Source organism: Cyanistes caeruleus, chromosome 38 (genome assembly GCF_971803275.1).
Source record: "Cyanistes caeruleus chromosome 38, bCyaCae1.hap1.1, whole genome shotgun sequence".
NCBI lineage: Eukaryota > Metazoa > Chordata > Aves > Passeriformes > Paridae > Cyanistes > Cyanistes caeruleus.
The window spans coordinates 1484373-1511441 of record NC_141739.1 but is presented as its reverse complement, the minus strand read 5'-3'; the positions used below and the strand labels follow the sequence as shown (position 1 = coordinate 1511441).

At 67.8% G+C, this 27069-nt stretch overlaps 4 protein-coding genes across 9 annotated transcripts in view; 1 reads left to right on the top strand and 3 right to left on the bottom strand.

Annotated features, from left to right (window-relative positions):
• DLL3 (delta like canonical Notch ligand 3) overlaps window positions 1–603 on the top strand; it is a gene marked incomplete at its 5' end in the record, with an annotated part of 6304 nt that extends 5701 nt beyond the window's left edge. Inside the window, 2 exon segments of the mRNA XM_086872034.1 lie at window positions 122–195; window positions 489–603. Coding sequence (XP_086728160.1) covers window positions 122–195; window positions 489–603 — 189 coding nt within the window.
• Window positions 604–899: 296 nt separating this feature from the next.
• QPCTL (glutaminyl-peptide cyclotransferase like) lies at window positions 900–12049 on the bottom strand. Of its 6 annotated transcripts, none has more exons than XM_086871980.1 (7): window positions 11822–12049; window positions 11209–11349; window positions 10406–10681; window positions 7296–7445; window positions 5797–5896; window positions 2378–2494; window positions 900–1102 (listed from the first exon to the last, which is right to left on the bottom strand). In XM_086871980.1, the coding sequence occupies exons 1-7, from the start codon at window positions 12041–12043 to the stop codon at window positions 957–959; spliced, it is 1152 nt and encodes a 383-aa protein (XP_086728106.1). In that variant the 5' UTR covers window positions 12044–12049; the 3' UTR covers window positions 900–956. The 6 variants fall into 6 exon arrangements, with proteins under 6 accessions (XP_086728106.1, XP_086728103.1, XP_086728101.1 ...); XM_086871975.1 differs by lacking the exon at window positions 900–1102 and adding an exon at window positions 1114–1674 and having other exon boundaries at window positions 11822–12043; XM_086871976.1 differs by lacking the exon at window positions 900–1102 and adding an exon at window positions 1780–1951 and having other exon boundaries at window positions 11822–12043.
• Window positions 12050–14352: 2303 nt separating this feature from the next.
• Window positions 14353–16995, bottom strand: FBXO46 (F-box protein 46). Its single transcript, XM_086872100.1, has 2 exons — window positions 16926–16995; window positions 14353–16220 (listed from the first exon to the last, which is right to left on the bottom strand). Exon 2 carries the CDS (start codon window positions 16176–16178, stop codon window positions 14460–14462), a length of 1719 nt encoding a protein of 572 aa, XP_086728226.1. The 5' UTR covers window positions 16179–16220; window positions 16926–16995; the 3' UTR covers window positions 14353–14459.
• Window positions 16996–17474: 479 nt separating this feature from the next.
• Window positions 17475–26371, bottom strand: GIPR (gastric inhibitory polypeptide receptor). The gene is made up of 13 exons (XM_086872033.1): window positions 26315–26371; window positions 25254–25341; window positions 25074–25181; window positions 24481–24602; window positions 23090–23193; window positions 21869–22010; window positions 20794–20947; window positions 18982–19042; window positions 18810–18879; window positions 18625–18713; window positions 17854–17992; window positions 17672–17713; window positions 17475–17597 (listed from the first exon to the last, which is right to left on the bottom strand). Exons 1-13 carry the CDS (start codon window positions 26369–26371, stop codon window positions 17475–17477), a joined length of 1299 nt encoding a protein of 432 aa, XP_086728159.1.
• Between the last annotated feature and the right edge of the window lie 698 nt (window positions 26372–27069).

Sequence of the window (27069 nt, the reverse complement as noted above, 5' to 3'; positions counted from 1 at the left end):
GGGCGGCAGGTGAGGATTTGGGGGGGTTTGGGGGGGTTTGGGGGGGTTTGAGGGAATTTGGGGGGGATTTGGGGGTGTCCCGGGGGGTTTTGGGGTGTTTTGGGGGTCCTGGGGGGTTCAGTGCGCGCTCCCGCTGCTGCTGCTGGGGCCCGGAGTGGGGCTGGCGGTGGCCAGGAGGAGATGGGGGGGCGGCAGGTGAGGATTTGGGGGGGTTTGAGGGGGTTTTGGGGTGTTTTGGGTCTGGGGTCCCCCCGATGTTACCGGGGCAGGAATTGGGGGGGGAGTTTTAGGGGGATTTGAGAAAGTTTGGGGGAGTTTTGGGGTCTCCAAGCCGGGATTTGGGGGTTTTGGGGTCTGTGAGTTCCAAGGGGATTTTGGGGCGCCCCGGTGGGTTTTTGGGAGGTTTTTGGGGGGATCTGGGGGATCCTGGGGGGTTTTGGGGGGATCTGGGGGATTTGGGGGGGTCTCACGGTGGGTTTTGGCATCAGGACCCCGGCGGACACGGGGGGGACCCCTCGGCTGAGCCCCCCCGGGCCAGAGCGGCGACCACACAGAGCCTCGGCCACGCGGGTGAGACCCCCGGGACCCCCGAATCACCCTTGAGACCCCAAATCCCCACCCAAAACCCCCAAATCCCCCCCTGAGACCCCCAAATCCCCACCCAAAACCCCCAAATCCTGCCCTGGGCTCCCCAAATCCCCCTCTCAGACCCCCAAATCCCCTCCCGGGACCCCCAAATCCCCCCAGCACCCCCAAATCCCCCCCTGGGACCCCCAAATCCCCACCTGAGACCCCCAAATCCCCCCAGGGACCCCCAAATCCCCCCCTGAGACCCCCGATTTTTGTCCCCTCCAGGTGTGACCCCCCCGGAGCCCCCAGATTTGGGCAATAAATGGGAATTTTGGTGTTTTTGGGGTTTATTTGGGGTTTTTGGGGTGTCCCCGGGCCGGGGGGGGTCAGAGCTGCAGGAACTCGGCCACGAAGACCACCAGGACCTTGGCCAGGTCCTGCACGGTCGGGGGGTGCAGATTGTCCTCGGTGTCCCCCGGCGTGTGCCACACCCGCGGGAACGGCGTCGGGATCAGGTGCAGCACCGGGACACCTGCGGGGGACAGCGGGGACATTGGGGACAGCGGGGACATTGGGGACAGCGGGGACATTGGGGACATCAGGGACATCAGGGGACATTGGGGACAGCGGGGACATCGGGGACAGCAGGGACATCAGGGGACATCAGGGACATCAGGGGACATTGGGGACAGCGGGGACATTGGGGACAGCAGGGGGACAGCAGGGGACATCAGGGACATCAGGGGACATTGGGGACATCAGGGGGACATCAGGGGGACATCAGGGGACATCGGGGACATTGGGGACAGCGGGGACATTGGGGACAGCAGGGGGACATCAGGGGACATCAGGGGACATTGGGGACAGCGGGGACATTGGGGACAGCGGGGGGACATCAGGGGACATCAGGGACATCAGGGGACATTGGGGACATCAGGGGACATTGGGGACAGCGGGGACATTGGGGACAGCAGGGGGACATCAGGGGACATCGGAGACATTGGGGACACACAGAGGGACACGGGGACATTGGGGGGACATCAGGGACACGGTGGGGGGACACCCGCGGGAACGGCGTCGGGATCAGGTGCAGCACCGGGACACCTGCGGGGACAGCGGGGACAGCGGGGACAGCAGGGGACATCAGGGGACATCAGGGGACATTGGGGACAGCGGGGACATTGGGGACAGCAGGGGACATCAGGGACATCAGGGACATCAGGGGACATCAGGGACATTGGGGACACACAGAGGGACACGGGGACATTGGGGGGACATCAGGGACACACAGAGGGACACGGGGACATTGGGGGGGACATCAGGGACACGGTGTGCCACACCCGCGGGAACGGCGTCAGGATCAGGTGCAGCACCGGGACACCTGCGGGGACATTGGGGACAGCGGGGACAGCAGGGACACGGGGGGACATTGGGGACAGCGGGGACATCAAGGGACATTGGGGGACAGCAGGGACATGGGAGGGGGACACCTGTGGGGACAGGGGCATCATGGAGGACACCAGGGGACAAGGAGGGGACACAGAGGGGACACAGGGGGGACACGGAGGGGACACTGGGAGCTCACAGGGAGCTGCGGGGGAGGCACAGAGCGACATGGGGGGGACACTGGGGACATTGGGGACACTGGGGGTGACACTGGTGACACTGGGGGTGACACTGGGGGTGACACTGGGGGTGACACTGGGGTGACACTGGTGACACTGGGGACACTGGGGGTGACACTGGGGGTGACACAGGTGACACTGGGGGTGACACAGGTGACACAGGTGACACAGGTGACAGTCACCTCGCTGCAGGAAGGGCACGTGATCGTCCTCGACGGGCCCCGGGGCGGGGCTGAGGCGGAAGAACGGCGGCTCCGGGGCCGCGGAGTGCAGGAGAGCCAGGCGGCGCAGGCGCTGCTCTGAGGGGACATTGGGGACATTGGGGACACTGGGGACATTGGGGACATGGAGTGCAGGAGAGCCAGGCGGCGCAGGCGCTGCTCTGAGGGGACATTGGGGACATTGGGGACACTGGGGACACTGGGGACATTGGGGACATGGAGTGCAGGAGAGCCAGGCGGCGCAGGCGCTGCTCTGAGGGGACATTGGGGACATCATTGGGGACACTGGGGACACTGGGGACATTGGGGACATGGAGTGCAGGAGAGCCAGGCGGCGCAGGCGCTGCTCTGAGGGGACATTGGGGACATTGGGGACACTGGGGACATTGGGGACATGGAGTGCAGGAGAGCCAGGCGGCGCAGGCGCTGCTCTGAGGGGACATTGGGGACATTGGGGACACTGGGGACATTGGGGACATGGAGTGCAGGAGAGCCAGGCGGCGCAGGCGCTGCTCTGAGGGGACATTGGGGACATTGGGGACACTGGGGACATTGGGGACATGGAGTGCAGGAGAGCCAGGCGGCGCAGGCGCTGCTCTGAGGGGACATTGGGGACATTGGGGACACTGGGGACACTGGGGACATTGGGGACATGGAGTGCAGGAGAGCCAGGCGGCGCAGGCGCTGCTCTGAGGGGACATTGGGGACATCATTGGGGACACTGGGGACACTGGGGACATTGGGGACATGGAGTGCAGGAGAGCCAGGCGGCGCAGGCGCTGCTCTGAGGGGACATTGGGGACATTGGGGACACTGGGGACATTGGGGACATGGAGTGCAGGAGAGCCAGGCGGCGCAGGCGCTGCTCTGAGGGGACATTGGGGACACTGGGGACATTGGGGACACTGGGGACACTGGGGACACGGAGTGCAGGAGAGCCAGGCGGCGCAGGCGCTGCTCTGAGGGGACATTGGGGACATTGGGGACACTGGGGACACTGGGGACATTGGGGACATGGAGTGCAGGAGAGCCAGGCGGCGCAGGCGCTGCTCTGAGGGGACATTGGGGACATTGGGGACACTGGGGACATGGAGTGCAGGAGAGCCAGGCGGCGCAGGCGCTGCTCTGAGGGGACACTGGGGACATTGGGGACACTGGGGACATTGGGGACACTGGGGACACGGAGTGCAGGAGAGCCAGGCGGCGCAGGCGCTGCTCTGAGGGGACATTGGGGACATCATTGGGGACACTGGGGACACTGGGGACATTGGGGACATGGAGTGCAGGAGAGCCAGGCGGCGCAGGCGCTGCTCTGAGGGGACATTGGGGACATTGGGGACACTGGGGACATTGGGGACATGGAGTGCAGGAGAGCCAGGCGGCGCAGGCGCTGCTCTGAGGGGACATTGGGGACACTGGGGACATTGGGGACACTGGGGACACTGGGGACACGGAGTGCAGGAGAGCCAGGCGGCGCAGGCGCTGCTCTGAGGGGACATTGGGGACATTGGGGACACTGGGGACACTGGGGACATTGGGGACATGGAGTGCAGGAGAGCCAGGCGGCGCAGGCGCTGCTCTGAGGGGACATTGGGGACATTGGGGACACTGGGGACATGGAGTGCAGGAGAGCCAGGCGGCGCAGGCGCTGCTCTGAGGGGACATTGGGGACATCATTGGGGACACTGGGGACACTGGGGACACTGGGGACACGGAGTGCAGGAGAGCCAGGCGGCGCAGGCGCTGCTCTGAGGGGACATTGGGGACATCATTGGGGACACTGGGGACACTGGGGACATTGGGGACATGGAGTGCAGGAGAGCCAGGCGGCGCAGGCGCTGCTCTGAGGGGACATTGGGGACATTGGGGACACTGGGGACATTGGGGACATGGAGTGCAGGAGAGCCAGGCGGCGCAGGCGCTGCTCTGAGGGGACATTGGGGACACTGGGGACATTGGGGACACTGGGGACACTGGGGACACGGAGTGCAGGAGAGCCAGGCGGCGCAGGCGCTGCTCTGAGGGGACATTGGGGACATTGGGGACATTGGGGACACTGGGGACACTGGGGACACGGAGTGCAGGAGAGCCAGGCGGCGCAGGCGCTGCTCTGAGGGGACACTGGGGACATTGGGGACACTGGGGACATCATTGGGGACATGGAGTGCAGGAGAGCCAGGCGGCGCAGGCGCTGCTCTGAGGGGACATTGGGGACATCATTGGGGACATCATTGGGGACATGGATTGCAGGAGAGCCAGACGCTGCTCTGCCGGGACACGGGGACATTGGGGACATCACTGGGGACATTGGGGACATAGTGACATCATCGGGGACACCATAGGGAACACGGGGACACAGGACATGCTGCCACCCCGTCCCACCTCCCGACGCCATCCCTTGGTCCCGAGGTGTCCTCACTGTCCCCGTCCCCTCACTGTCCCCACGGTGCCCCTGTCCTTGTCCCATCTCCCTGTTCCTGCCCCTGAATTGTGTCACCAGCCCTGTCCTCACTGTCCCCATCCCTGTCCCCATCCCTGTCCCCATCGCTGTCCCCATCCCTGTCCCGCCTGTCCCCATCCCTGTCCCCATTGTCCCCATCCCTGTCCCCATCCCTGTCCCCATTGTCCCCATCCCTGTCCCCAGCCCTGTCCCGCCTGTCTCCATCCCTGTCCCCAATGCTGTCCCCATCCCTGTCCCCCCTGTCCCCATCCCTGTCCCCATCCCTGTCCCCATTGTCCCCATCCCTATCCCCATCCCTGTCCCTGCTGTCCCCATCCCTGTCCCCATCCCTGTCCCCATCGCTGTCCCCATTGTCCCCATCCCTGTCCCCATCCCTGTCCCCATCCCTGTCCCGCCTGTCCCCAATGCTGTCCCCATCCCTGTCCCCATCCCTGTCCCCATCGCTGTCCCCATTGTCCCCATCCCTGTCCCCATCCCTGTCCCCATTGTCCCCATCCCTGTCCCCAGCCCTGTCCCGCCTGTCCCCATCCCTGTCCCCAATGCTGTCCCCATCCCTGTCCCCATCCCTGTCCCCATCCCTGTCCCCATTGTCCCCATCCCTATCCCCATCCCTGTCCCTGCTGTCCCCATCCCTGTCCCCATCCCTGTCCCCGCTGTCCCCATCCCTGTCCCCACCCCGGTCCCCATCGCTGTCCCCATCCCTGTCCCTGCTGTCCCCATCCCTGTCCCCATCGCTGTCCCCACCCCGGTCCCCATCGCTGTCCCCATCCCTGTCCCTGCTGTCCCCATCCCTGTCCCCATCGCTGTCCCCACCCCGGTCCCCATCGCTGTCCCCATCCCTGTCCCTGCTGTCCCCATCCCTGTCCCCATCCCTGTCCCCACCCCGGTCCCCATCGCTGTCCCCATCGCGGTGCCGCACCGATGGTGACGAGGCGCAGGAACCAGTGGTGGGTCCGGGAGAAGTGGCTGTGGATGGCGGGGCTGGGGCCACCCAGCAGGTCCAGCAGCACCAGCAGGCTCTGGGGACACACGGGGACATCGTGGGGACACTTGGGGACATCATGGGGACACACAGGGACATCGTGGGGACACTGCCATGGGGACACCGTGGGGCCACCCAGCAGGTCCAGCAGCACCAGCAGGCTCTGGGGACACACAGGGACATCGTGGGGACACTTGGGGACACATGGGGACATCGTGGGGACACTGCCATGGGGACACCGTGGGGCCACCCAGCAGGTCCAGCAGCACCAGCAGGCTCTGGGGACACACGGGGACATCATGGGGACACTCGGGGACACATGGGGACACATGGGGACATCGTGGGGACACTTGGGGACACATGGGGACACACGGGGACATCGTGGGGACACTTGGGGACACATGGGGACACATGGGGACACAGCCATGGGGACAGGAACACAGGGACAGTGTCCACCCAGTGTCACTGACCATGGTGGTGACCTCTGACCCCACGGGGTGTCCCCGGTGTGTGACACTGAGCATGGTGGTGACCTGTGACCCCGCCGGGTGTCCCCAGTGTCCCCGGTGTGTGACACTGACCATGGCGGTGTCCCCGGTGTGTGACACTGACCATGGCAGTGACCTCTCACCCCATGGGGTGTCACCATTGCAGTGTCACTGACCCCGTGGGGTGTCCCCAATGTGTGATACTGACCATGGCGGTGTCCCCAGTGTCACTGACCATGGTGGTGACCTGTGACCCCGCCGGGTGACACCGGTGACACTGACCATGGCGGTGAGCTGTGACCCCGCCGGGTGACACTGGTGACACTGACCATGGCGGTGAGCTGTGACCCCGCCGGGTGACACTGGTGACACTGACCATGGTGGTGACCTGTGACCCCGCCGGGTGACACCGGTGACACTGACCATGGCGGTGAGCTGTGACCCCGCCGGGTGACACCGGTGACACTGACCATGGCGGTGAGCTGTGACCCCGCCGGGTGACACTGGTGACACTGACCATGGCGGTGAGCTGTGACCCCGCCGGGTGACACCGGTGTGTGACACTGACCATGGCGGTGAGCTGTGACCCCGCCGGGTGACACTGGTGACACTGACCATGGCGGTGAGCTGTGACCCCGCCGGGTGACACCGGTGTGTGACACTGACCATGGCGGTGAGCTGTGACCCCGCCGGGTGACACTGGTGACACTGACCATGGCGGTGAGCTGTGACCCCGCCGGGTGACACCGGTGACACTGACCATGGCGGTGAGCTGTGACCCCGCCGGGTGACACCGGTGACACTGACCATGGCGGTGAGCTGTGACCCCGCCGGGTGACACTGGTGACACTGACCATGGCGGTGAGCTGTGACCCCGCCGGGTGACACCGGTGACACTGACCATGGCGGTGAGCTGTGACCCCGCCGGGTGACACCGGTGACACTGACCATGGCGGTGAGCTGTGACCCCGCCGGGTGACGCCGTGCCGCCATGCTGGCCGCCAGGTGTCGCGCCCCGTAGAGAGAATCGGTGTCGCTCCATTCCCCAAACGCCTCCTCCCCGTCCAGGAACAGCAACTGCAGCGTCACAGCCGGGTCCTGAGGGGACACACCTGTCACACACCTGTCACACACCTGTCACTCATCTGGGGGACACCTGTGACACACCTGTCACCTGTCACACACACAACTGCAGCGTCACAGCCGGGTCCTGAGGGGACACACCTGTCACACACCTGTCACACACCTGTCACACACCTGTCACACACCTGTCACACACCTGACACACACCTGACACACACCTGTCACCTGTCACACACACAACTGCAGCGTCACAGCCGGGTCCTGAGGGGACACACCTGTCACACACCTGTCACACACCTGTCACCTGACACACCTGGCACACACCTGTCACACACACCTGTCACACACCTGTCACCTGTCACACACACCTGTCACACACACCTGTCACACACCTGTCACCTGTCACACACACCTGTCACACACCTGTCACACACACCTGTCACACACCTGTCACACACACCTGTCACACACCTGTCACCTGTCACACACCTGTCACACACACCTGTCACACACCTGTCACACACACCTGTCACACACCCCTGTCCGGCTGTACCCCTCCACGCTCACCTGTGTCTCCCTCCGCCGCAGGTGCGTGTCCAGCGCCGTGGCCAGCTCCAGCAGGACACCTGACACACACCTGTCACACCCCTGACACACCCCTGTCACACACCTGTCACACACCTGGGGGACACTGTCACACACCTGTCACACACACCTGTCACACACACCTGTCACACACACCTGACACACCCCTGTCACACACCTGTCACACACACCTGTCACACACACCTGTCACACACCTGTCACACACCCCTGTCACACACCTGTCACACACCTGTCACACACCTGTCACACACACACCTGTCACACACCCCTGTCCGGCTGTACCCCGCCGTGCTCACCTGTGTCTCCCTCCGCCGCAGGTGCGTGTCCAGCGCCGTGGCCAGCTCCAGCAGGACACCTGACACACACCTGTCACACACCTGTCACACACCTGTCACACACCTGTCACACACACCTGTCACACACCTGTCACACACACCTGACACACACCTGTCACACACACCTGTCACACACCTGTCACACACCTGTCACACACCCCTGTCACACACACCTGTCACACACCTGACACACACCTGTCACACACACCTGTCACACACCTGACACACACCTGTCACACACACCTGTCACACACCTGACACACACCTGTCACACACACCTGTCACACACCTGTCACACACACCTGTCACACACACCTGTCACACACCTGTCACACACCTGTCACACACACCTGTCACACACACCTGTCACACACCTGTCACACACACCTGTCACACACACCTGTCACACACCTGACACACACCTGTCACACACACCTGTCACACACCTGACACACACCTGACACACACCTGTCACACCCCTGTCACACCCGTCACACACCTGTCACACACACACCTGTCACACACCTGTCACACACCTGTCACACACCTGTCACACACCTGTCACACACACCTGTCACACACACCTGTCACACACCTGTCACACACACCTGTCACACACACCTGTCACACACCTGTCACACACCTGTCACACACACCTGTCACACACCTGACACACACCTGTCACACACACCTGTCACACCCCTGTCACACACCTGTCACACACCTGTCACACCCCTGTCACACACCTGGGGGACACTGACACACACCTGTCACACACCTGACACACACCTGTCACACACACCTGTCACACACACCTGTCACACACACCTGACACTCACACCTGTCCGGCTGTACCCCTCCATGCTCACCTGTGTCTCCCTCCGCCGCAGGTGCGTGTCCAGCGCCGTGGCCAGCTCCAGCAGGACACCTGACACACACCTGTCACACACCTGACACACACCTGTCACACACCTGTCACACACCTGTCACACACACCTGTCACACACCTGTCACACACCTGACACACACCTGTCACACACCTGACACACACCTGTCACACACCTGTCACACACACCTGACACACACACCTGTCACACACCTGTCACACACACCTGTCACACACCTGTCACACACCTGACACACACCTGTCACACACCTGTCACACACACCTGTCACACACACCTGTCACACACACCTGTCACACACACCTGTCACACACCTGTCACACACCTGTCACACACACCTGTCACACACACCTGTCACACACACCTGTCACACACACCTGTCACACACCTGTCACACACACCTGTCACACACCTGCACACACACCTGTCACACACCTGTCACACACCTGTCACACACACCTGTCACACACACCTGTCACACACACACCTGTCACACCCCTGTCACACACACCTGTCACACACACCTGTCACACACCTGTCACACACCTGTCACACACACCTGTCACACACCTGTCACACACACACCTGTCACACACCTGTCACACACCTGTCACCTGTCACACACACCTGTCACACACCTGTCACCTGTCACACACCTGTCACACACACCTGTCACACACACACCTGTCCGGCTGTACCCCTCCACGCTCACCTGTGTCTCCCTCCGCCGCAGGTGCGTGTCCAGCGCCGTGGCCAGCTCCAGCAGGACACCTGACACACACCTGTCACACCCCTGACACACACCTGTCACACACCTGTCACACACACCTGTCACACACCTGACACACACCTGTCACACACCTGTCACACACCTGTCACCTGTCACACACCTGTCACACACCTGTCACACACACCTGTCACACACACCTGTCCGGCTGTACCCCTCCACGCTCACCTGTGTCTCCCTCCGCCGCAGGTGCGTGTCCAGCGCCGTGGCCAGCTCCAGCAGGACACCTGTCACATACCTGTCACACACCTGTCACACACACCTGTCACACACCTGTCACACACACCTGTCACACACACCTGTCACACACACACCTGTCCGGCTGTACCCCTCCACACTCACCTGTGTCTCCCTCCGCCGCAGGTGCGTGTCCAGCGCCGTGGCCAGCTCCAGCAGGAGCGCGCAGGGCACGGCGGCGTCGGTGGCACCCACGAATGTCCCCGAGGCCAGCACCTTGGTGTCGTAGTGACAGGCCAGCGCCAGGCGCCGCGCGGCCACCGGCGCCGCCGTGGCCACCACGCTGCTGAACGTCACCTGGCCGCGGGGGGTGGCCGCGGTGAAGGTGTCCAGCTCCAGGTGCCACCCGGCCCCCAGCGAGCGCAGGTGGGACACGATGTGCTGCCAGGGGACACGGGGGGACATTGGGGACAGCGCCAGGGGGGCACCCGGGGGGTCTGGGGACACTTGGGAGGGGACTGGGGACACCGGGGGGGACATTGGGGACAGTGCCAGGGTGGCACCCGGAGGTTCTGGAGACACTTGGGAGGGGACTGGGGACACTTAGGAGGGGATCGGGAGAATTTGGGGGGTTTTGAGGGACTTGGGGGGTTCTGGGGGGTTTTTGGGGGATTTGGGGAGGTTTTGAGGGATTTGGGGGGGTTCTGGGGGGGGGTTAAGGGATTTGGGGGGTTCTAGGGGGTTTTGAGGGATTTGGGGAGGTTTTGAGGGATTTGGGGGGGTTCTGGGGGGTTTTGAGGGATTTGGGGGGGTTCTGGGGGGTTTTGAGGGACTTGGGGGGTTCTGGGGGGTTTTGAGGGATTTGGGGGGGTTCTGGGGGGTTTTGAGGGATTTGGGGAGGTTTTGAGGGATTTGGGGGGTTCTGGGGGGGGTTTAAGGGATTTTGGGGGTTCGGGGGGGGGTCTCACCTCCCGGGCCGCGCGGCTGCCGGGTCCCCCCGGGACCCTCTCGTGCAGGAGGGGTCTCAGGAGGGACCCCCAGAGCCGGGAGGGGTCCAGGTGGGACAGGAGGGTCCGCAGGGCTTCGTCCGAAGGGGGGCCGGGGGCGTCCTGGGGGGGCGGGGGGCACCGTCTGAAGGGTCCCCGAGAGATTTGGGGAGGTCTGGGGGTCCTGGGGGGTCTGGGGAGGGGGCGCTGGGGCCTGGGGGGGTTCCCGGAGAGGTTTTGGGGATCCCGGAGAGGTTTTGAGGGTCCTGGAGGGGTTTTGAGGGTCCTGGAGGAGTCTGGGGAGGGGGCGCTGGGGAGTGGGGGGGAGTTCCGGAGCGGTTTTGGGGGTCCTGGAGGGTCCTGGAGGGTCCCAGAAAGGTTCTGGGGGGGTCCAGGAGGGTTCGGGGGGCTCCGGGACACGCCGGCATCCTTTGATCCCGCCCCAGAACGGATCCCGAGCGATCCGGGGCTCCCGAGGGTCCCCACCGAGCTCGATCGGTCCCGAAAGGTCGGGGGGGGGGTCTCCCGTTAACCCCCGCGCCCCCCCCCAATTCCCTCCCTGCCCCCGTTAATCCCGACCGCGCTCCCCGCTCACCGGGCCGGCTGCTCCGCGTTCCCCGCCGGGCCAGGCAAGGAACAGCACGGCGGCGGCCGCCAGCAGCGCCAGCAGCGCCAGCAGCGGCCGGGCCGGGCGCGGCGGCCGCGGGAGGAGCCCCCGGAACCGGCCCGGTACCGGCACCGGGAGCGGCCCCGGGACCGGACCGGGGCTCGAACCCGCGGCCCGCGGGCGGCGCGACCCGGCCGGGACCTGGCGCATGGCGGGGGCGGGGCCTCCAGGGGGGCGGGGCCAGCGCGGACCAATCGCTGTGTGCGGGCGCGGTCTGAATGGGGCGTGGCCGCGAGGGATGACGGCGGCTCCGGCCATTGGGCTGTGGGCGGGGCTTGAGAGGGAGGCCACGCCCACATGGGTAACACGGGATGGGCGCGCGAACACCGGGACAGACGGACACGGGGGGCACGGGGGGACACGGGGGGGACAGAGGGACACGGGGGGACACAGGGACACGGGGGGATACGGGGACACGGGGGGACAGAGGGACACGGGGACAGAGGGACATGGGGGGAAACAGGGACATGGGGGGACACAGGGACATGGGGGGACACAGGGACACGGGGGGACAGAGGGACACGGGGGGACAGAGGGACACGGGGGGACACGGGAGGACACAGGGGGACAGAGGGACACGGGGGGACAGAGGGACACGGCGGGACACAGGGACACGGGGGGACACGAGGGGACACGGGGGGACACAGGGACACGGGGGGACACGGGAGGACACAGGGGGACAGAGGGACACGGGGGGACAGAGGGACACGGCGGGACACAGGGACACGGGGGGACACGAGGGGACACGGGGGGACACGAGGGGACACGGGGGGGCAGAGGGACACGGGGACAGACGGACACGGGGGGACACAGCGGGTAAAGGAATGGGACACAGGGGGACACACGGGGTGACCACGGCCATCCTCCTTGGGACTGGCACCCCCATGGGTGTCACCCTCAGCACGTGATGTCACCGCCGCCAGGACAGGTGACCTCGTTTGGGGACATGCCCTGGGACAGGCCGTGGGGCTCGTGCAGGTCACCTGCCCTGCAGCCACCACCCTCCCCGGTGCCACCAGCCCTTCTCTGGAGCTGTCACCCGGGCAGGGCTGTCACCACCCTGAGCCACCCCAGCCACCCCCTTCCTTGGGATCTGCACCGCTGGGCTGTCCCCACGTGGGGACGTCACCCTCGCAGGGACATCGTCCTTGGAGGGGCTGCCCGCCCGGCTGGGGACATTGTGATGGTGCCACTGTCCTCTCTGGGGACATCACCCTGCGGGGCAGTGTCACCCTGCTTGGGGACACCAGCCCGGCTGGGGACATTGTGATGGTGCCACTGTCCTCTCTGGGGACATCACCCTGCGGGGCAGTGTCACCCTGCTTGGGAACACCAGCCCGGCTGGGGACATTGTGATGGTGCCACTGTCCTCTCTGGGGACATCACCCTGCAGGGCAGTGTCACCCTGCTTGGGAACACCAGCCCGGCTGGGGACATTGTGATGGTGCCACTGTCCTCTCTGGGGACATCACCCTGCGGGGCAGTGTCACTGTGCTTGGGAACACCAGCCCGGCTGGGGACATTGTGATGGTGCCACTGTCCTTCACAGGGACACCACCCTGCAGGGCAATGTCACCCTGATGGGGACACCAGCCCAGCTGGGGACATTGTGATGGTGCCACTGTCCTTCACAGGGACATCACCCTGCAGGGCAATGTCACCCTGATGGGGACACCAGCCCGGCTGGGGACATTGTGATGGTGCCACTGTCCTCTCTGGGGACATCACCCTGCAGGGCACTGACACCCTGATGGGGACACCAGCCCGGCTGGGGACATTGTGATGGTGCCACTGTCCTTCACGGGGACACCACCCTGCAGGGCAATGTCACCCTGATGGGGACACCAGCCCAGCTGGGGACATTGTGATGGTGCCACTGTCCTTCATGGGGACACCACCCTGCAGGGCAATGTCACCCTGATGGGGACACCATCCCAGCTGGGGACATTGTGATGGTGCCACTGTCCTTCACAGGGACACCACCCTGCAGGGGAATGTCACCCTGATGGGGACACCAGCCCGGCTGGGGACATTGCCATCAGCTGTCCCCACTGTCCTTCACGGGGACACCACCCTGCAGGGCAATGTCACCCTGATGGGGACACCAGCCCGGCTGGGGACATTGTGATGGTGCCACTGTCCTTCATGGGGACATCACCCTGCAGGGCACTGTCACCCTGATGGGGACACCAGCCCGGCTGGGGACATTGTGATGGTGCCACTGTCCTCTCTGGGGACACCACCCTGCAGGGCAATGTCACCCTGATGGGGACACCAGCCCGGCTGGGGACATTGCCATCAGCTGTCCCCACTATCCTTCACGGGGACATCACCCTGCAGGGCAATATCACCCTCCACAAGGCCACCACCCCAGCTGGGGACATCCCCACCCCTGCGGCCACACCCGGACACCTCCACCCTGTCCCCTCCTCTCCCCTTCACGCTTCCACATTCCACCGTTCCATTCCTTTTTTTTTCTCCATCCTTCCGCCGCCCTTCCCGTCCCCGCGCGTCCCCGGGAGCATCCCCCCCGATCCGTCCGTCCGTCCGTCCGTCCGTCCGTCCTTCACCTGCCGTCCTCCCTGCGGCCGGCCGGGTGCACCCAGTTGTTGTCGTGCAGCCCGGTCCGGCAGCCGGGCGCGTCCCGGTCCGGCCGCCGGCAGCACATCCAGTAGGAGCGGCCGTAGGGCAGGTCGTGGTGGTAGGGCTTGGGGTGCCAGCGGCACAGGGACACGTCCCCGCGCTCGTAGCGCTTCTTGCACTGCTTGCAGGGGTCGTCGCGGTACAGCGGGTCGCGGTTCCAGCGGGAATCCGTGGCCTGCACGCCGAAAGTCTCGATGATGGATTTGAAGTAGTGGCACGAGCACTTGAGGGCGGCCAGCGCCTGCGTGGGCAGGTAGCTGAAGATCTTCACCATGACGTGCTCGGGCAGCAGCAGCATGTACTGCCGCGGCTCCAGCAGCCGCTGGATCTTGAACCGGATCTCCAGGAAGTCGTGGGACACGTGCCGGTACAGCCGGCACAGCGCCGGGTCGCCGCTCGCCTCCCGGCCCGGCGACGCCGATGCCGCCGCCGGTTCCTCGGGCCGGCCGGGCAGCAGGAAGAGCTGCCCCGGTGGCGGCGGCTCGTCCGGCAGCCGCACCGTCTCCTCCGTCACCTGCTTGGCGCTGTCCTTGCCGAAGAACACGCACTGGTCCACCACGCCCGTCACCACCACGTCCACGTGGAAGCCGGACGCGCAGTCCCGCGGCGACGCCGGACCCTCGACGACGCCGGAGCTCGGCTCCGCCGCCGCGGCCGCCTCGTCGACGCCGTCCTTGTCCCCTTTGGCGGCCAGCAGCAGCTCCACGCCGGCGCGCGCCGGGCTGACCAGCCGGTACAGGTCACAGGTGATCTGGTCCTTGGCGCCCAGCGCGCGGGGCCGCTCGGGGACGGCGCTGGTGGCCGCGGCGGCCGCCCGGGGCTCCCGCCCGCTGGAGATGCGGAAGGCGATCCTCACCTCGCCGGGCCCCGCCGCCGTGGCCGCTCCCGGGGCGCACTCGGCCGCGGGGCCGCCGCGGCACAGCCCGTTGGGCCGGGCGCCGCCGCGCTCCCGGTGCTGCTGCTGCGACTCGAACTGGGCCACGGCCGCGGCCACGCGCCGGCACTCGGGGCCACCGGGCGCCTCCAGCAGCACCAGCGGGGCCGGAGCGTCGCAGGGCCGGGGCAGGCTCTGCAGGGCCAGCGCCGCTCGCCGCTCCACCAGCGCCACCATCTCCGCCACCGACAACAGGTCCGGGGCGTCGCTGGCGCCGTCCCCGACGGCGTCGCCGGGGGTGTCCTTGGGGGTGTCCTTAGGAGGGTCCTTGGGGGCATCACCGGAGCTGGCGGCCCAGGGCGGGCCGGGCACGGCTTTGGGGTCGTGGCAGCGCCGGCGCCGCTTGGCTTTGGAGCTATCACTGCCCCAGTTGCCCTTGACCTTCATGGTGCTGGCGCGGCCGCCGGTGCCGCCGGCGCCGCCGGTGCCGCACTGGTGGGCCACGAAGAAAGCCACCTTCTCCTTGGTGTTGCCCGGTTTGATGACGTACCACGTGTCCAGCAACACCCGGCCGTCCTCGGCGGCCGCCGCCGGCGCCGGGCCGGGCTCGGGGGGCTCCGGAGGGGTGTTCTCGGAGGGGCGGCAGCCCAGGGGCTTGCGGGGGGCTGCGGGGGCGGCTCCGGCGGGGGCACATGGCTTGTTCTGCGAGAAGGTGCCGAAGGGCCGCGGGCACCACAGCTGCAGCTGCGGGAAGGCGTTGGGCTCCATCAGCGCCGCATGGCACGGCCGCGCCGCCGGGGCCGCCCGGGCCTGTGGAGAGACGGCCGGTGACGGCGGGGGGACCCTCGGGGGACCCCCGGGGGACCCTCGGGGACATCGCGGGGCGGCGCCCCCTTCCCACGCGCGCCACAAGCCCCGCCCCCAGCCCGCTACGCCCCGCCCCTCCCTCAAGCCACGCCCCCCTCACGCCCCGCCCAGCCCCGCCCGTTTAACGCCTCATCCCCCGCGCGCGCGCCCGGCCGGCGGCCAATCAGCGTGCGGCGTTCGGGCCATGCCCATATATGGACGGCGGCGCGCGGAGCGGCGGGGGCACGGCCGGGGCGGGGGGCGTGGCCCCGGGGGGGCGTGGCCCGGCGGCCCCGCCCGGCCCGCGCCGCGGTCCCGGTCCCGCGTGGGTATGGGGGGGTCCGGGGGGGACACGGCGCCGGTGTCCGGTGAGGGGAACGTGTTAACCGGCCCGGCCCCGCCGCGCTGGGGGCGCGGAGACACGGCCGGGCCAACCCGGCGCGCCCCGCGTGTCGGCTGAGCGGCCCCGTCCCCCCGCGCCGGTGCTCCGTGTCGCACCGAGATCCCCCCCCAGAGCCCCCGCCGTCCCCTCCGTTAGGCCCCATGGCCGCTCTCAGCCACCGACCCGCAGGCCCGGCCGCTCGCCGGGGCGCCCCGCGATGCCCCACGTCCCTCCCCCTCCCGCGCTAGCCGGGCCCCACCCGGTGCCGCCGCCCCTCCCCCGCTCACCGGGCAGTGCCGGGCGCGGCCGCTCCGCCTCTCCGGCCGCTTCCGGGGTGCCCCGCCGCGCCTGCGCTCGTGCCCGCCGCGCTCTGCGCCTGCGCCGCGCGGGACATCACGGGAGTCGTAGTCTCCCCGTGACGTTCGGCGCCGTCCCGCGGGGCACGCTGGGAGTCGTAGTTCCCGCCCCCACAATGACCTCACAGCACCCCTGGGTGTCACGTGGTTGTTTTATATTTAGGGTAGAAACCCGGGGACCCCTCATGTCCCCCACAGGACCCCAAGGCATTGAGCCCCTCCCCCCCAAACACCCAAATCCCCGGGATTCCGCCCTAAACTGACCCAGAACCCCAAGGCATTGAGCCCCTCCCCCCCAAACACCCAAATCCCCGGGATTCCGCCCTAAACTGACCCAGAACCCCAAGGCATTGAGCCCCCCCTCCCCCCCAGAACACCCAAATCCCCGGGATTCCGCCCTAAACTGACCCAGAACCCCTCCCGCACCCCAAACTCTCGCAGACCCCCCCCTCCCAGCACCCACAGGTGCCCCCCGCCCCCTCAGCAGCCGCTCTCGGCCACCGGGCGCTGCCCCCGCCGGGAGTGACCCCTCGGGGGGGCCCTGGCGGGGCCGGGGACCCCCAGACGGCACCGCTGCCACCCCCGGCGGACCTCAGCCTGCACCTGCGGGCGGCATGTCGCGACATGACGCTGCGGCGCGCGGCACCGTGTCGCGACACGCCCGGCCGGTGACGCACCTCCTTGTTGGTGAAGCAGTACAGGACGCTGACCACCAGACCCTGGGCGGGGGGACACGGGGGGACACGTGGGGGGACTCCCGGGACCTCCCAAATTACCCCCAATTAACCCCACGAAAGCCCCGTTTCACCCTCCCCGCTGTCGCCGCGTTGTCGCCGCGTTGTCGCCGTGTCGCGCTCACCTGCAGCGAGGTGAGCAGCAGGTGAAGGCAGAGCCGCGCCAGCCTCAGGCCGCCGCCGCCTTCGCCCTCCCCGGCCAGGGCGAAAATCACCTCGTGCACTCCCAGCAGCGGGATCAGCGTCAGCGTGGAGCGCGCCAGCCTGGGGACACGCGGGGACACGGGGGGACACGCTGGGACACCGCTGGGACACCGCTGGGACACCGCTGGGACACGCGGGGACACCGCTGGGACACGCGGGGACACGCGGGGACACGGGGGGACACCGCTGGGACACGCGGGGACACGCGGGGACACCGCTGGGACACGCGGGGACACGCGGGGACACGGGGGGACACCGCTGGGACACGCGGGGACACGGAGGGACACGGGGGGACATCGCGGGGACACGCGGGGACACGGAGGGACACGCGGGGACACGGAGGGACACGGGGGGACACCGCTGGGACACGCGGGGACACCGCTGGGACACCCCCGGACACGGGGACACCCCTGGGGACACCGCTGGGACATGGGGACACGCCTGGGGACACCGCGGGGACACCGCTGGGACACCCCCGGGGACACGCCCGGGGACACCCCCGGACATGGGGACATTCCCGGACACGGGGACACGCGAGGACACCGCTGGGACACCGCTGGGACACCCCCGGGGACACGGCGGGGACACGCCCGGGGACACGGGGACACCCCCGGGGACACGGCCAGCGATGGCGAGCTGGTGTCCCCACCCTGCCCAGGTGCGGTGGCCGTGTCCCCCCCCGAGGTCCCCACCTGAGCCGCGTGTCCCCGCGGGACACCTGGTGCGCGCGCACTTTGGCCACCAGGATCCGCACGATGCGCACGAACACCACGAAGTTCACCTGGCGGGGAGGGGACAGCAGAGGCGACACCTGCGGTGGCACCTCCCGCGACAGCCGGACACCTCCCGCGCCACCCCCCGGTGTGATGTCACCCACCGAGACGGCCACCAGGATGGGACAGCGGATCAGCCACCACACCGCCACCTTCTCGTTGCGTTCCCAGCACCTGCGGGGGGCCGGGGGCGCGCTCAGCCCCCTCCCCAAAGTGTCACCGCTGTCCCCTCCGAGGGGACAGCGCGGGGACAGGGCGGGGGACAGGTGGCCTCACCCCTCGTTCTCGTACAGGTACCTCAGGAGGACCCAGGGGACAACGAAGAGCACGGGGACACCTGGGGTGGGGGACACGGCCGGTTAGGGACAGCGGGGGGACACGGGGGACACACAGGGGACACAGGGGACACGGGGGCACGGGGGCACGGGAGGTGGCACGGAGGGGGACATGGGGGGACACAAAGGCACAGGAGGTGGCACGGGGGGGACACGGGGGGACACACAGGTGACACAGGTGACACAAGACGTGGCACGGAGGGGGACATGGGGGGGACACGGGGGGACACAAAGGTGCCACAGGTGCCACAGGTGGCACGGGGGCACGGGGGCACAGGAGGTGGCACGGAGGGGGACATGGGAGGGACACGGGGGGACACAAAGGCACAGCAGGTGACACGGGCGACAGTGGCACAGCGACACAGGTGGCACGGGGGCACGGGAGGTGGCACGGGGGGACACAAAGGTGACACAGGTGACACAGCTGACACGGGGGCACGGGGGCACGGGAGGTGGCACGGAGGGGGACATGGGGGGGACACAAAGATGACACTGGTGACACAGGTGACACAGGTGACACAGGTGACACAGGTGACACAGCGGCACAGGAGATGGCACGGGGGGGACACACAGGTGCCACAGGTGCCACAGTGACACAGGTGATACAGGTGACACAGGTGACACAGGTGACACAGGTGACACGGGGCACGGGAGGTGGCACGGGGGGGGACACACAGGTGCCACAGGTGCCACAGTGACACAGGTGACACAGGTGACACAGGTGACATGGGGCACGGGAGGTGGCACGGGGGGGGACACACAGGTGCCACAGGTGCCACAGTGACACAGGTGACACAGTGACACAGGTGACACGGGGCACAGGAGATGGCACGGGGGGGACACACAGGTGCCACAGGTGCCACAGTGACACAGGTGATACAGGTGACACAGTGACACAGGTGACATGGGGCACGGGAGGTGGCACGGGGGGGGACACACAGGTGCCACAGGTGCCACAGTGACACAGGTGACACAGGTGACACAGGTGACACAGGTGACACGGGGCACGGGAGGTGGCACAGGGGGGGACACACAGGTGCCACAGGTGCCACAGTGACACAGGTGACACAGTGACACAGGTGACATGGGGCACGGGAGGTGGCACGGGGGGGGACACACAGGTGCCACAGGTGCTGCAGGTGACACAGATGACACAGCAGCACAGGTGACACAGTGACACAGTGACACAGGTGACACAGCGACACAGGTGACACAGTGACACAGTGACACAGTGACACAGGGACACAGGTGACACAGCGACACAGGTGACACAGTGACACAGTGACACAGGTGACACAGCGACACAGGTGACACAGGTGACACAGTGACACAGTGACACAGCGACACAAGTGATACAGGTGACACAGGTGACACAGGTGACACAGGTGACACAGTGACACAGCGACACAGGTGCCACAGTGACACAGTGACACAGGTGACACAGCGACACAAGTGACACAGTGACACAGCGACACAGGTGACACAGCGACACAGGTGACACAGTGACACAGCGACACAGGTGACACAGTGACACAGGTGACACAGGTGACACAGCGACACAGGTGACACAGTGACACAGGTGACACAGGTGACACAGGTGACACAGTGACACAGCGACACAGGTGCCAGGTGCCACAGGTGCCGCAGTGCCACAGGTGCCAGGTGCCACAGGTGCCAGGTGCCACAGGTGCCGCAGTGCCACAGGTGCCAGGTGCCAGGTGCCACAGGTGCAGGTGGCAGGGAGGTGTCGCACCCCAGCCGAGGAGCAGGAAGGCGGGCAGGCAGCGGCGGCCCGAGGTGGCGAGCAGGAGGCGCAGCAGGAAGAGCCCCTCGGCCATGGCCCACGCGTAATTGGCGCCCACGCAGTACTGCGCCAGGCTCTGCGCCACGCGACACGCGGGGCCCGCCTGCGGCGACACCGCTGTCCCCTCCCCGCCCCGCGCCAGCGGCGGGTGACAGCCACCCCCGCGCGTGTCACCCGCTCCCGTGGGTGTCCCCGCGTGATCCCCCCAGCCTCCCCCGTCAGTGTCCCCTCCCTCCCGGGGGTGTCCCCGCGCGTGTCACCCTCCCCCGTGAGTGTCCCCTCCCTCCCGTGAGTGCCAACCGCTCCCGTGAGTGTCCCCGCTCCCGTGGGTGTCCCCGTGTGATCCCCCCAGCCTCCCCCGTCAGTGTCCCCTCCCTCCCGTGAGTGTCCCCGTGGGTGCCACCCGCTCCCGTGGGTGTCCCCGTGTGATCCCCCCACCCTCCCCCGTGAGTGTCCCCTCCCTCCCGGGTGTGTCCCCGTGGGTGCCACCCTCCCCCGTGAGTGTCCCCTCCCTCCCAGGGGTGTCCCCGCGCGTGTCACCCTCCCCCGTGAGTGTCCCCGTGGGTTGTCCCCGGTCGCGCGGGTGTCCCCAGGGCTGTCCCCAGGGCTGTCCCCAGGGTGTCCCCAGGGTGTCCCCAGGGTGTCCCCGCGGTGTCCCCAGGCTGTTCCCAGGCTGTCCCAAGGTGTCCCCAGGGTGTCCCCACGGGTGTCCCCAGGGTGTCCCAGGGTGTCCTCAGGCTGTCCCAGGGTGTCCCAGGCTGTCCCAGGCTGTCCCAGGGTGTCCCAGGCTGTCCCAGGGTGTCCCCACGGGTGTCCCCAGGGTGTCCCCAGGGTGTCCCCAGGCTGTCCCAGGGTGTCCCCAGGCTGTCCCAGGGTGTCCCAGGGTGTCCCCAGGCTGTCCCAGGCTGTCCCCAGGCTGTCCCAGGGTGCCCCAGGCTGTCCCAGGGTGTCCCCAGGCTGTCCCAGGGTGTCCCAGGCTGTCCCAGGGTGTCCCAGGGTGTCCCCAGGGTGTCCCCAGGCCCACCTGCATGCCCAGCAGCTGCAGGGGGTGGCCGTGGCGGTGGCCGTGTGGCAGCAGCGCGTCCCGCGTGAGGATGGCGCCGGCCCGGAGCGCGAAGGACACGAAGAGGTTGGCGTGGATCAGGTTCCGCGTGCAGCGCAGGCGCCTGCGGGGACAGGGACACCCTGGGGACACGGGGACAGCTGCGGGTGACACGGGGACAGCCCCTGGGTGACACGGGGACAGCCCCTGGGTGACACGGGGACACCGCCACGGGTGACACGGGGACAGCCCCCGGGTGACACCGCCACGGGAGGCAGCAGCACACAGGGGTGTGACAGACCCAGAGGTGACAGTGCCCCTGGGTGACACAGCCCCACGTGTGACACAGCTCCAGGGGTGACACAGCCCCCCAGAGGTGACACAGTGCCCCAAAGGTGACAGTGCCCCAGGGGTGACACAGCTCCAGGGGTGACACAGCCCCCAGAGGTGACACAGCCCCACAGGGGTGACAGTGCCCCAGAGGTGACACAGCCCCCCAGGGGTGACACAGCCCCACAGGGGTGACAGTGCCCCAGAGGTGACAGTGCCCCAGGGGTGACACACCCGCCCAGAGGTGACACAGCCCCCCAAAGGTGACAAAGCCCGAGGGGTGACAGTGCCCCAGAGGTGACACAGCCCCACAGGGGTGACACAGCCCCCCAGAGGTGACAGTGCCCCGGGGTGACACAGCCCCACAGGGGTGACAGTGACCCAGGGGTGACAGTGCTCCACAGCTGTGACACAGCTCCAGGTGTGACACAGTCCCCCAGGGGTGACACAGCTCCAGGTGTGACACAGTCCCCCAGGGGTGACACAGAACCCCAGGGGGTGACAGTGCCCCAGGTGTGACACAGCTCCAGGTGTGACACAGCCCCACAGGGGTGACACAGCCCCCCAGAGGTGACAGTGCCCCGGGGTGACACAGCCCCACAGGGGTGACGGTGACCCAGGGGTGACAGTGCTCCACAGGTGTGACACAGCTCCAGGTGTGACACAGTCCCCCAGGGGTGACACAGCTCCAGGTGTGACACAGCCCCCTAGGTGTGACACAGTCCCCCAGGGGTGACACAGCCCCCCAGAGGTGACACAGAACCCCAGGGGGTGACAGTGCCCCAGGGGGTGACAGTGCCCCAGGTGTGACACAGCCCCCCAGAGGTGACACAGCCCCCCAGGGGTGACACAGACCCCCAGGTGTGTCCGTACCTGAGCAGCAGCAGCAGCAGCAGCGCCACCACCAGCGCGACAAGGGACAGGGAATATCCCACGGTGTAGAGGAGACGGAACTGCTCCAGCAGCCACGCCTGGCGCTGCGGGGACACGGGACAGGGGACAGGGGACAGGGGGGACACGGGGACACGGGACATGGGGACACGGGGACATGGGGACACGGGACAGGGGGACAGGGGGACACGGGGGACACGGGGGACATGGGGACACGGGACAGGGGACACGGGGGACACGGGGGACATGGGACAGGGGACATGGGGACACGGGGACACGGGACAGGGGGACATGGGGGACATGGGGACACGGGACAGGGGGGACACGGGGGACATGGGGACACGGGACATGGGGACATGGGGACACGGGACAGGGGGACATGGGGGACACGGGGGACATGGGGACACGGGACATGGGGACACGGGACAGGGGACATGGGACAGGGGGACATGGGGACATGGGGGACATGGGGACACGGGACAGGGGGACATGGGGGACACGGGGGACATGGGGACACGGGACAGGGGGACACGGGACAGGGGACATGGGACAGGGGGACATGGGGGACACGGGGGACACGGGACAGGGGACATGGGGACACGGGGGCATGGGGGACATGGGGATACGGGACAGGGGACACGGGACAGGGGGACATGGGGGACATGGGGACACGGGACAGGGGACATGGGGACACGGGGACACGGGGGCATGGGGGACATGGGGATACGGGACAGGGGACACGGGACAGGGGGACATGGGGGACATGGGGACACGGGGGCCATGGCACAGCATGGGGACAGCAAGGGACACAGCACACAGGACACGGCAGGGGACAGGACACGGCACAGGGGACACGGGGCACGGCACAGCGCGACACAGGACGTGACACGAGTGGCAGCGCAGCGTGGCACGAGGCACGGCGGCGTGTCACACGGTGTCACACGGTGTCACACGGTGTCACACGGGGCACAGCACGACACGGGGCGCAGCACCACGCGGGGCACAGTGTGACACGGAGCACGACACAGCGACAGGCACGTGGCATCTCCCAGCATGGTGGCACCCCGCGGTGTCACCCCACTGCGTCCCCCCCGCTGTCCCCTACGGCGTCACTCCCCTGCGCCCCCCCCTCCTTGTCCCCGAGCTGTCCCCCCCATCCCCGAGCTGTCCCCCCCCATCCCCGACACGTCCCCGCTCTGTCCCCTCCCTGTCCCCTCACTGTCCCCTCCCTGTCCCCCCATCCCCTCACTGTCCCCTCCCTGTCCCCTCAATGTCCCCCCATCCCCGACCTGTCCCCTCCCTGTCCCCTCAATGTCCCCCCATCCCCGACCTGTCCCCTCCCTGTCCCCTCCCTGTCCCCGCGCTGTCCCCACCTGCAGCGGCTGCACCTGCGCCAGGTCCTCGCACTGGGAATTGTCCTGCCAGGTCCTCCCGGTGTCATCTGTCACCCAGCGCCCGTCGGGGCCGCAGCGCCGCGCCACCACCCCGCCCTGCACTGTGGCACCGCTGTCACCCGCTGTCCCCGGCTGTCCCCGGTTGTCCCCGCTGTCCCCCGGTTGTCACCCGCTGTCCCCCCGCTGTCCCCCGCTGTCCCCCGGTTGTCACCCGCTGTCCCCTGGCTGTCCCCGCTGTCCCCCGCTGTCTCCCGCTGTCCCCCGGTTGTCTCCCGCTGTCCCCGCGCTGTCCCCCGCTGTCCCCCGGTTGTCCCCCGCTGTCCCCCGCTGTCCCCCGGCTGTCCCCCGCTGTCCCCCGGTTGTCCCCCGCTGTCCCCCGCTGTCCCTCGGTTGTCCCCCGCTGTCCCCCGCTGTCCCGCGCTGTCCCCCGGTTGTCCCCCGCTGTCCCCCGCTGTCCCCGGCTGTCCCCACTGCTGTCCCCGCTGTCCCCACTGCTGTCCCCCGCTGTCCCCACTGCTGTCCCCCGTTGTCCCCGCTGTCCCCGCTGTCCCCTCCCGGGGGTCCCGCGTTACCTCGGTGGTACCAGGGCAGGTACCAGGGGCAGGGGACAGTGGCGGTGCTGTTGGGGACAGCGTCCCCCCAGCACGCGTACAGGTCGAAGCTGCGGTTGCAGACGGGCCCTGGGGGGGTCGTGGGGGGGGTCAGGGGGGTCCCGGAGTGTCCCCCGGTGTCCCCAAGGTGTCGCGGCTCACCTGGGGAGGGCGGGGCCAGCAGCAGGTGCAGCTCGCAGGACTGGCGGTACCGGAGCCACGCGAGCACGGTGGCCTGAGCGGAGCGGTCCTGGGGGGACAGCGGGGACAGCAGTGGGGACAGCGGGGGACAGCGGGGGACATGGGGGACATCGCGGGACAGCGGGGGACAGCGGGGACAGCAGTGGGGACAGCGGGGACAGCAGTGGGGACAGCGGGGACAGCGGGGACAGCAGTGGGGACAGCGGGGACAGCAGTGGGGACATCGCGGGACAGCGGGGGACAGCGGGGACAGCAGTGGGGACAGCGGGGACAGCAGTGGGGACAGCGGGGACAGCGGGGGACATGGGGGACATCGCGGGACAGCGGGGGACAGCGGGGACAGCAGTGGGGACAGCGGGGACAGCAGTGGGGACAGCGGGGACAGCGGGGACAGCAGTGGGGACAGCGGGGGACAGCGGGGGACATGGGGGACAGCGGGGGACAGCGGGGACAGCAGTGGGGACAGCGGGGACAGCAGTGGGGACAGCGGGGACAGCGGGGACAGCAGTGGGGACATCGCGGGACAGCGGGGACAGCAGTGGGGACATCGCGGGACAGCGGGGGACAGCGGGGGACAGCAGTGGGGACAGCGGGGACAGCAGTGGGGACAGCGGGGACAGCGGGGACAGCAGTGGGGACAGCAGGGACAGCAGTGGGGACAGCGGGGACAGCAGTGGGGACAGCGGGGGACATCGGGGGACATGGGGGACAGCGGGGGACAGCAGCGGGAACATCGGGGGACATCGGGGTGACAGAGTGGGACAGCGGGGACAGTGGCGGACAGCAGGAGGACATCAGTGGACAGCAGTGGGGACATTGGGGGACATCGGGGGACATCTGGGGACATTGGAGGACATCGGGGGGCACCAGCGGGGACAGCAGCGAGAGCCGGCGGTGGGGGAGACGAGGACAGCGAGGGACAGCGATGGGGACAGCGGGGTGACATCGGGGGACATCGGGGGGACAGTGGAGACAGCAGTGGGGACATCGGGGGACATCGGGGGACATCGAGGGGGTCTCACCTCTGCTCCGGGCGGGACGTGGCTCAGCGGGGCGGGGGTCGCTGCCTGCTGGCCCATGGTGGCCCCTGGGGGCTCGGGTGCCGGTGTCACCTCCCCCGTGTCACCGCTCCGTGGCTCTGTCACCCTCGGGTGGCACCGGCACGGGCTGGGACCGCCCCCGGGAGGGGCGGGGGGCGCGGGAGGAGCCTCAGTGTCACCAAGGGCGACACCCGCGGGGGTCCACTGCCACTTGCAAGGCTCTCAGTGTCACCCAGCTGTGTCCCAGTGTCCCCAGGTGTGTCCCAGTGTCCCCAGGTGTGTCCCCTGGTGTCCCTCCGGTGTCCCCAGGTGTGTCCCAGTGTCCCCAGGTGTGTCCCCTGGTGTCTCCCAGTGTCCTCCAGGTGTGTCCCCTGGTGTCCCTCCGGTGTCCCCCAGGTGTGTCCCAGTGTCCCCAGCTGTCCCTCCGGTGTTCCCCGGTGTCCCTTGGTGTCCCCCTGGTGTTCCTCGGTGTCCCCAGGTGTCCCCTGGTGTGTCCCAGTGTCACCCGGTGTCCCCTGGTGTCCCCCAGTGTCCCCCAGGTGTGTCCCAGTGTCCTCATGGGTGTCCCGGTGTCCCTCAAGTGTCCCCCAGCTGTGTCCCAGTGTCCCCCAGTGTCCCCCCGGTGTCCCCAGGTGTGCCCCAGTGTCCCCTCGGTGTCCCCCAGTGTTCCCCGCAGGTGTCGCAGTGTCCCCCCGGTGTCCCCAGGTGTCCCTCCGGTGTCCCCGGCTGTCCCCAGG

What these genes read in the sequence shown, in the direction of transcription:
- QPCTL (XM_086871979.1), bottom strand. Translation starts at nt 12,043, where the DNA reads ATGCGCCAGGTCCCGGCCGGGTCGCGCCGCCCGCGGGCCGCGGGTTCG. An exon ending in GCAGCCGCGCGGCCCGGGAG is followed by an intron (nt 10,682 to 11,208) that starts GTGAGACCCCCC and finishes GTCCCCTGGCAG; the next exon opens with CACATCGTGTCCCACCTGCG. An exon ending in GGTCACAGCTCACCGCCATG is followed by an intron (nt 5,897 to 7,295) that starts GTCAGTGTCACC and finishes GTGTGTCCCCAG; the next exon opens with AGCCTGCTGGTGCTGCTGGA.
- FBXO46 (XM_086872100.1), bottom strand. Translation starts at nt 16,178, where the DNA reads ATGGAGCCCAACGCCTTCCCGCAGCTGCAGCTGTGGTGCCCGCGGCCC.
- GIPR (XM_086872033.1), bottom strand. Translation starts at nt 26,371, where the DNA reads ATGGGCCAGCAGGCAGCGACCCCCGCCCCGCTGAGCCACGTCCCGCCC. An exon ending in GCTGGCCCCGCCCTCCCCAG is followed by an intron (nt 25,182 to 25,253) that starts GTGAGCCGCGAC and finishes CGACCCCCCCAG; the next exon opens with GGCCCGTCTGCAACCGCAGC. An exon ending in ACTGCTTCACCAACAAGGAG is followed by an intron (nt 17,598 to 17,671) that starts GTGCGTCACCGG and finishes TGCCGCCCGCAG; the next exon opens with GTGCAGGCTGAGGTCCGCCG.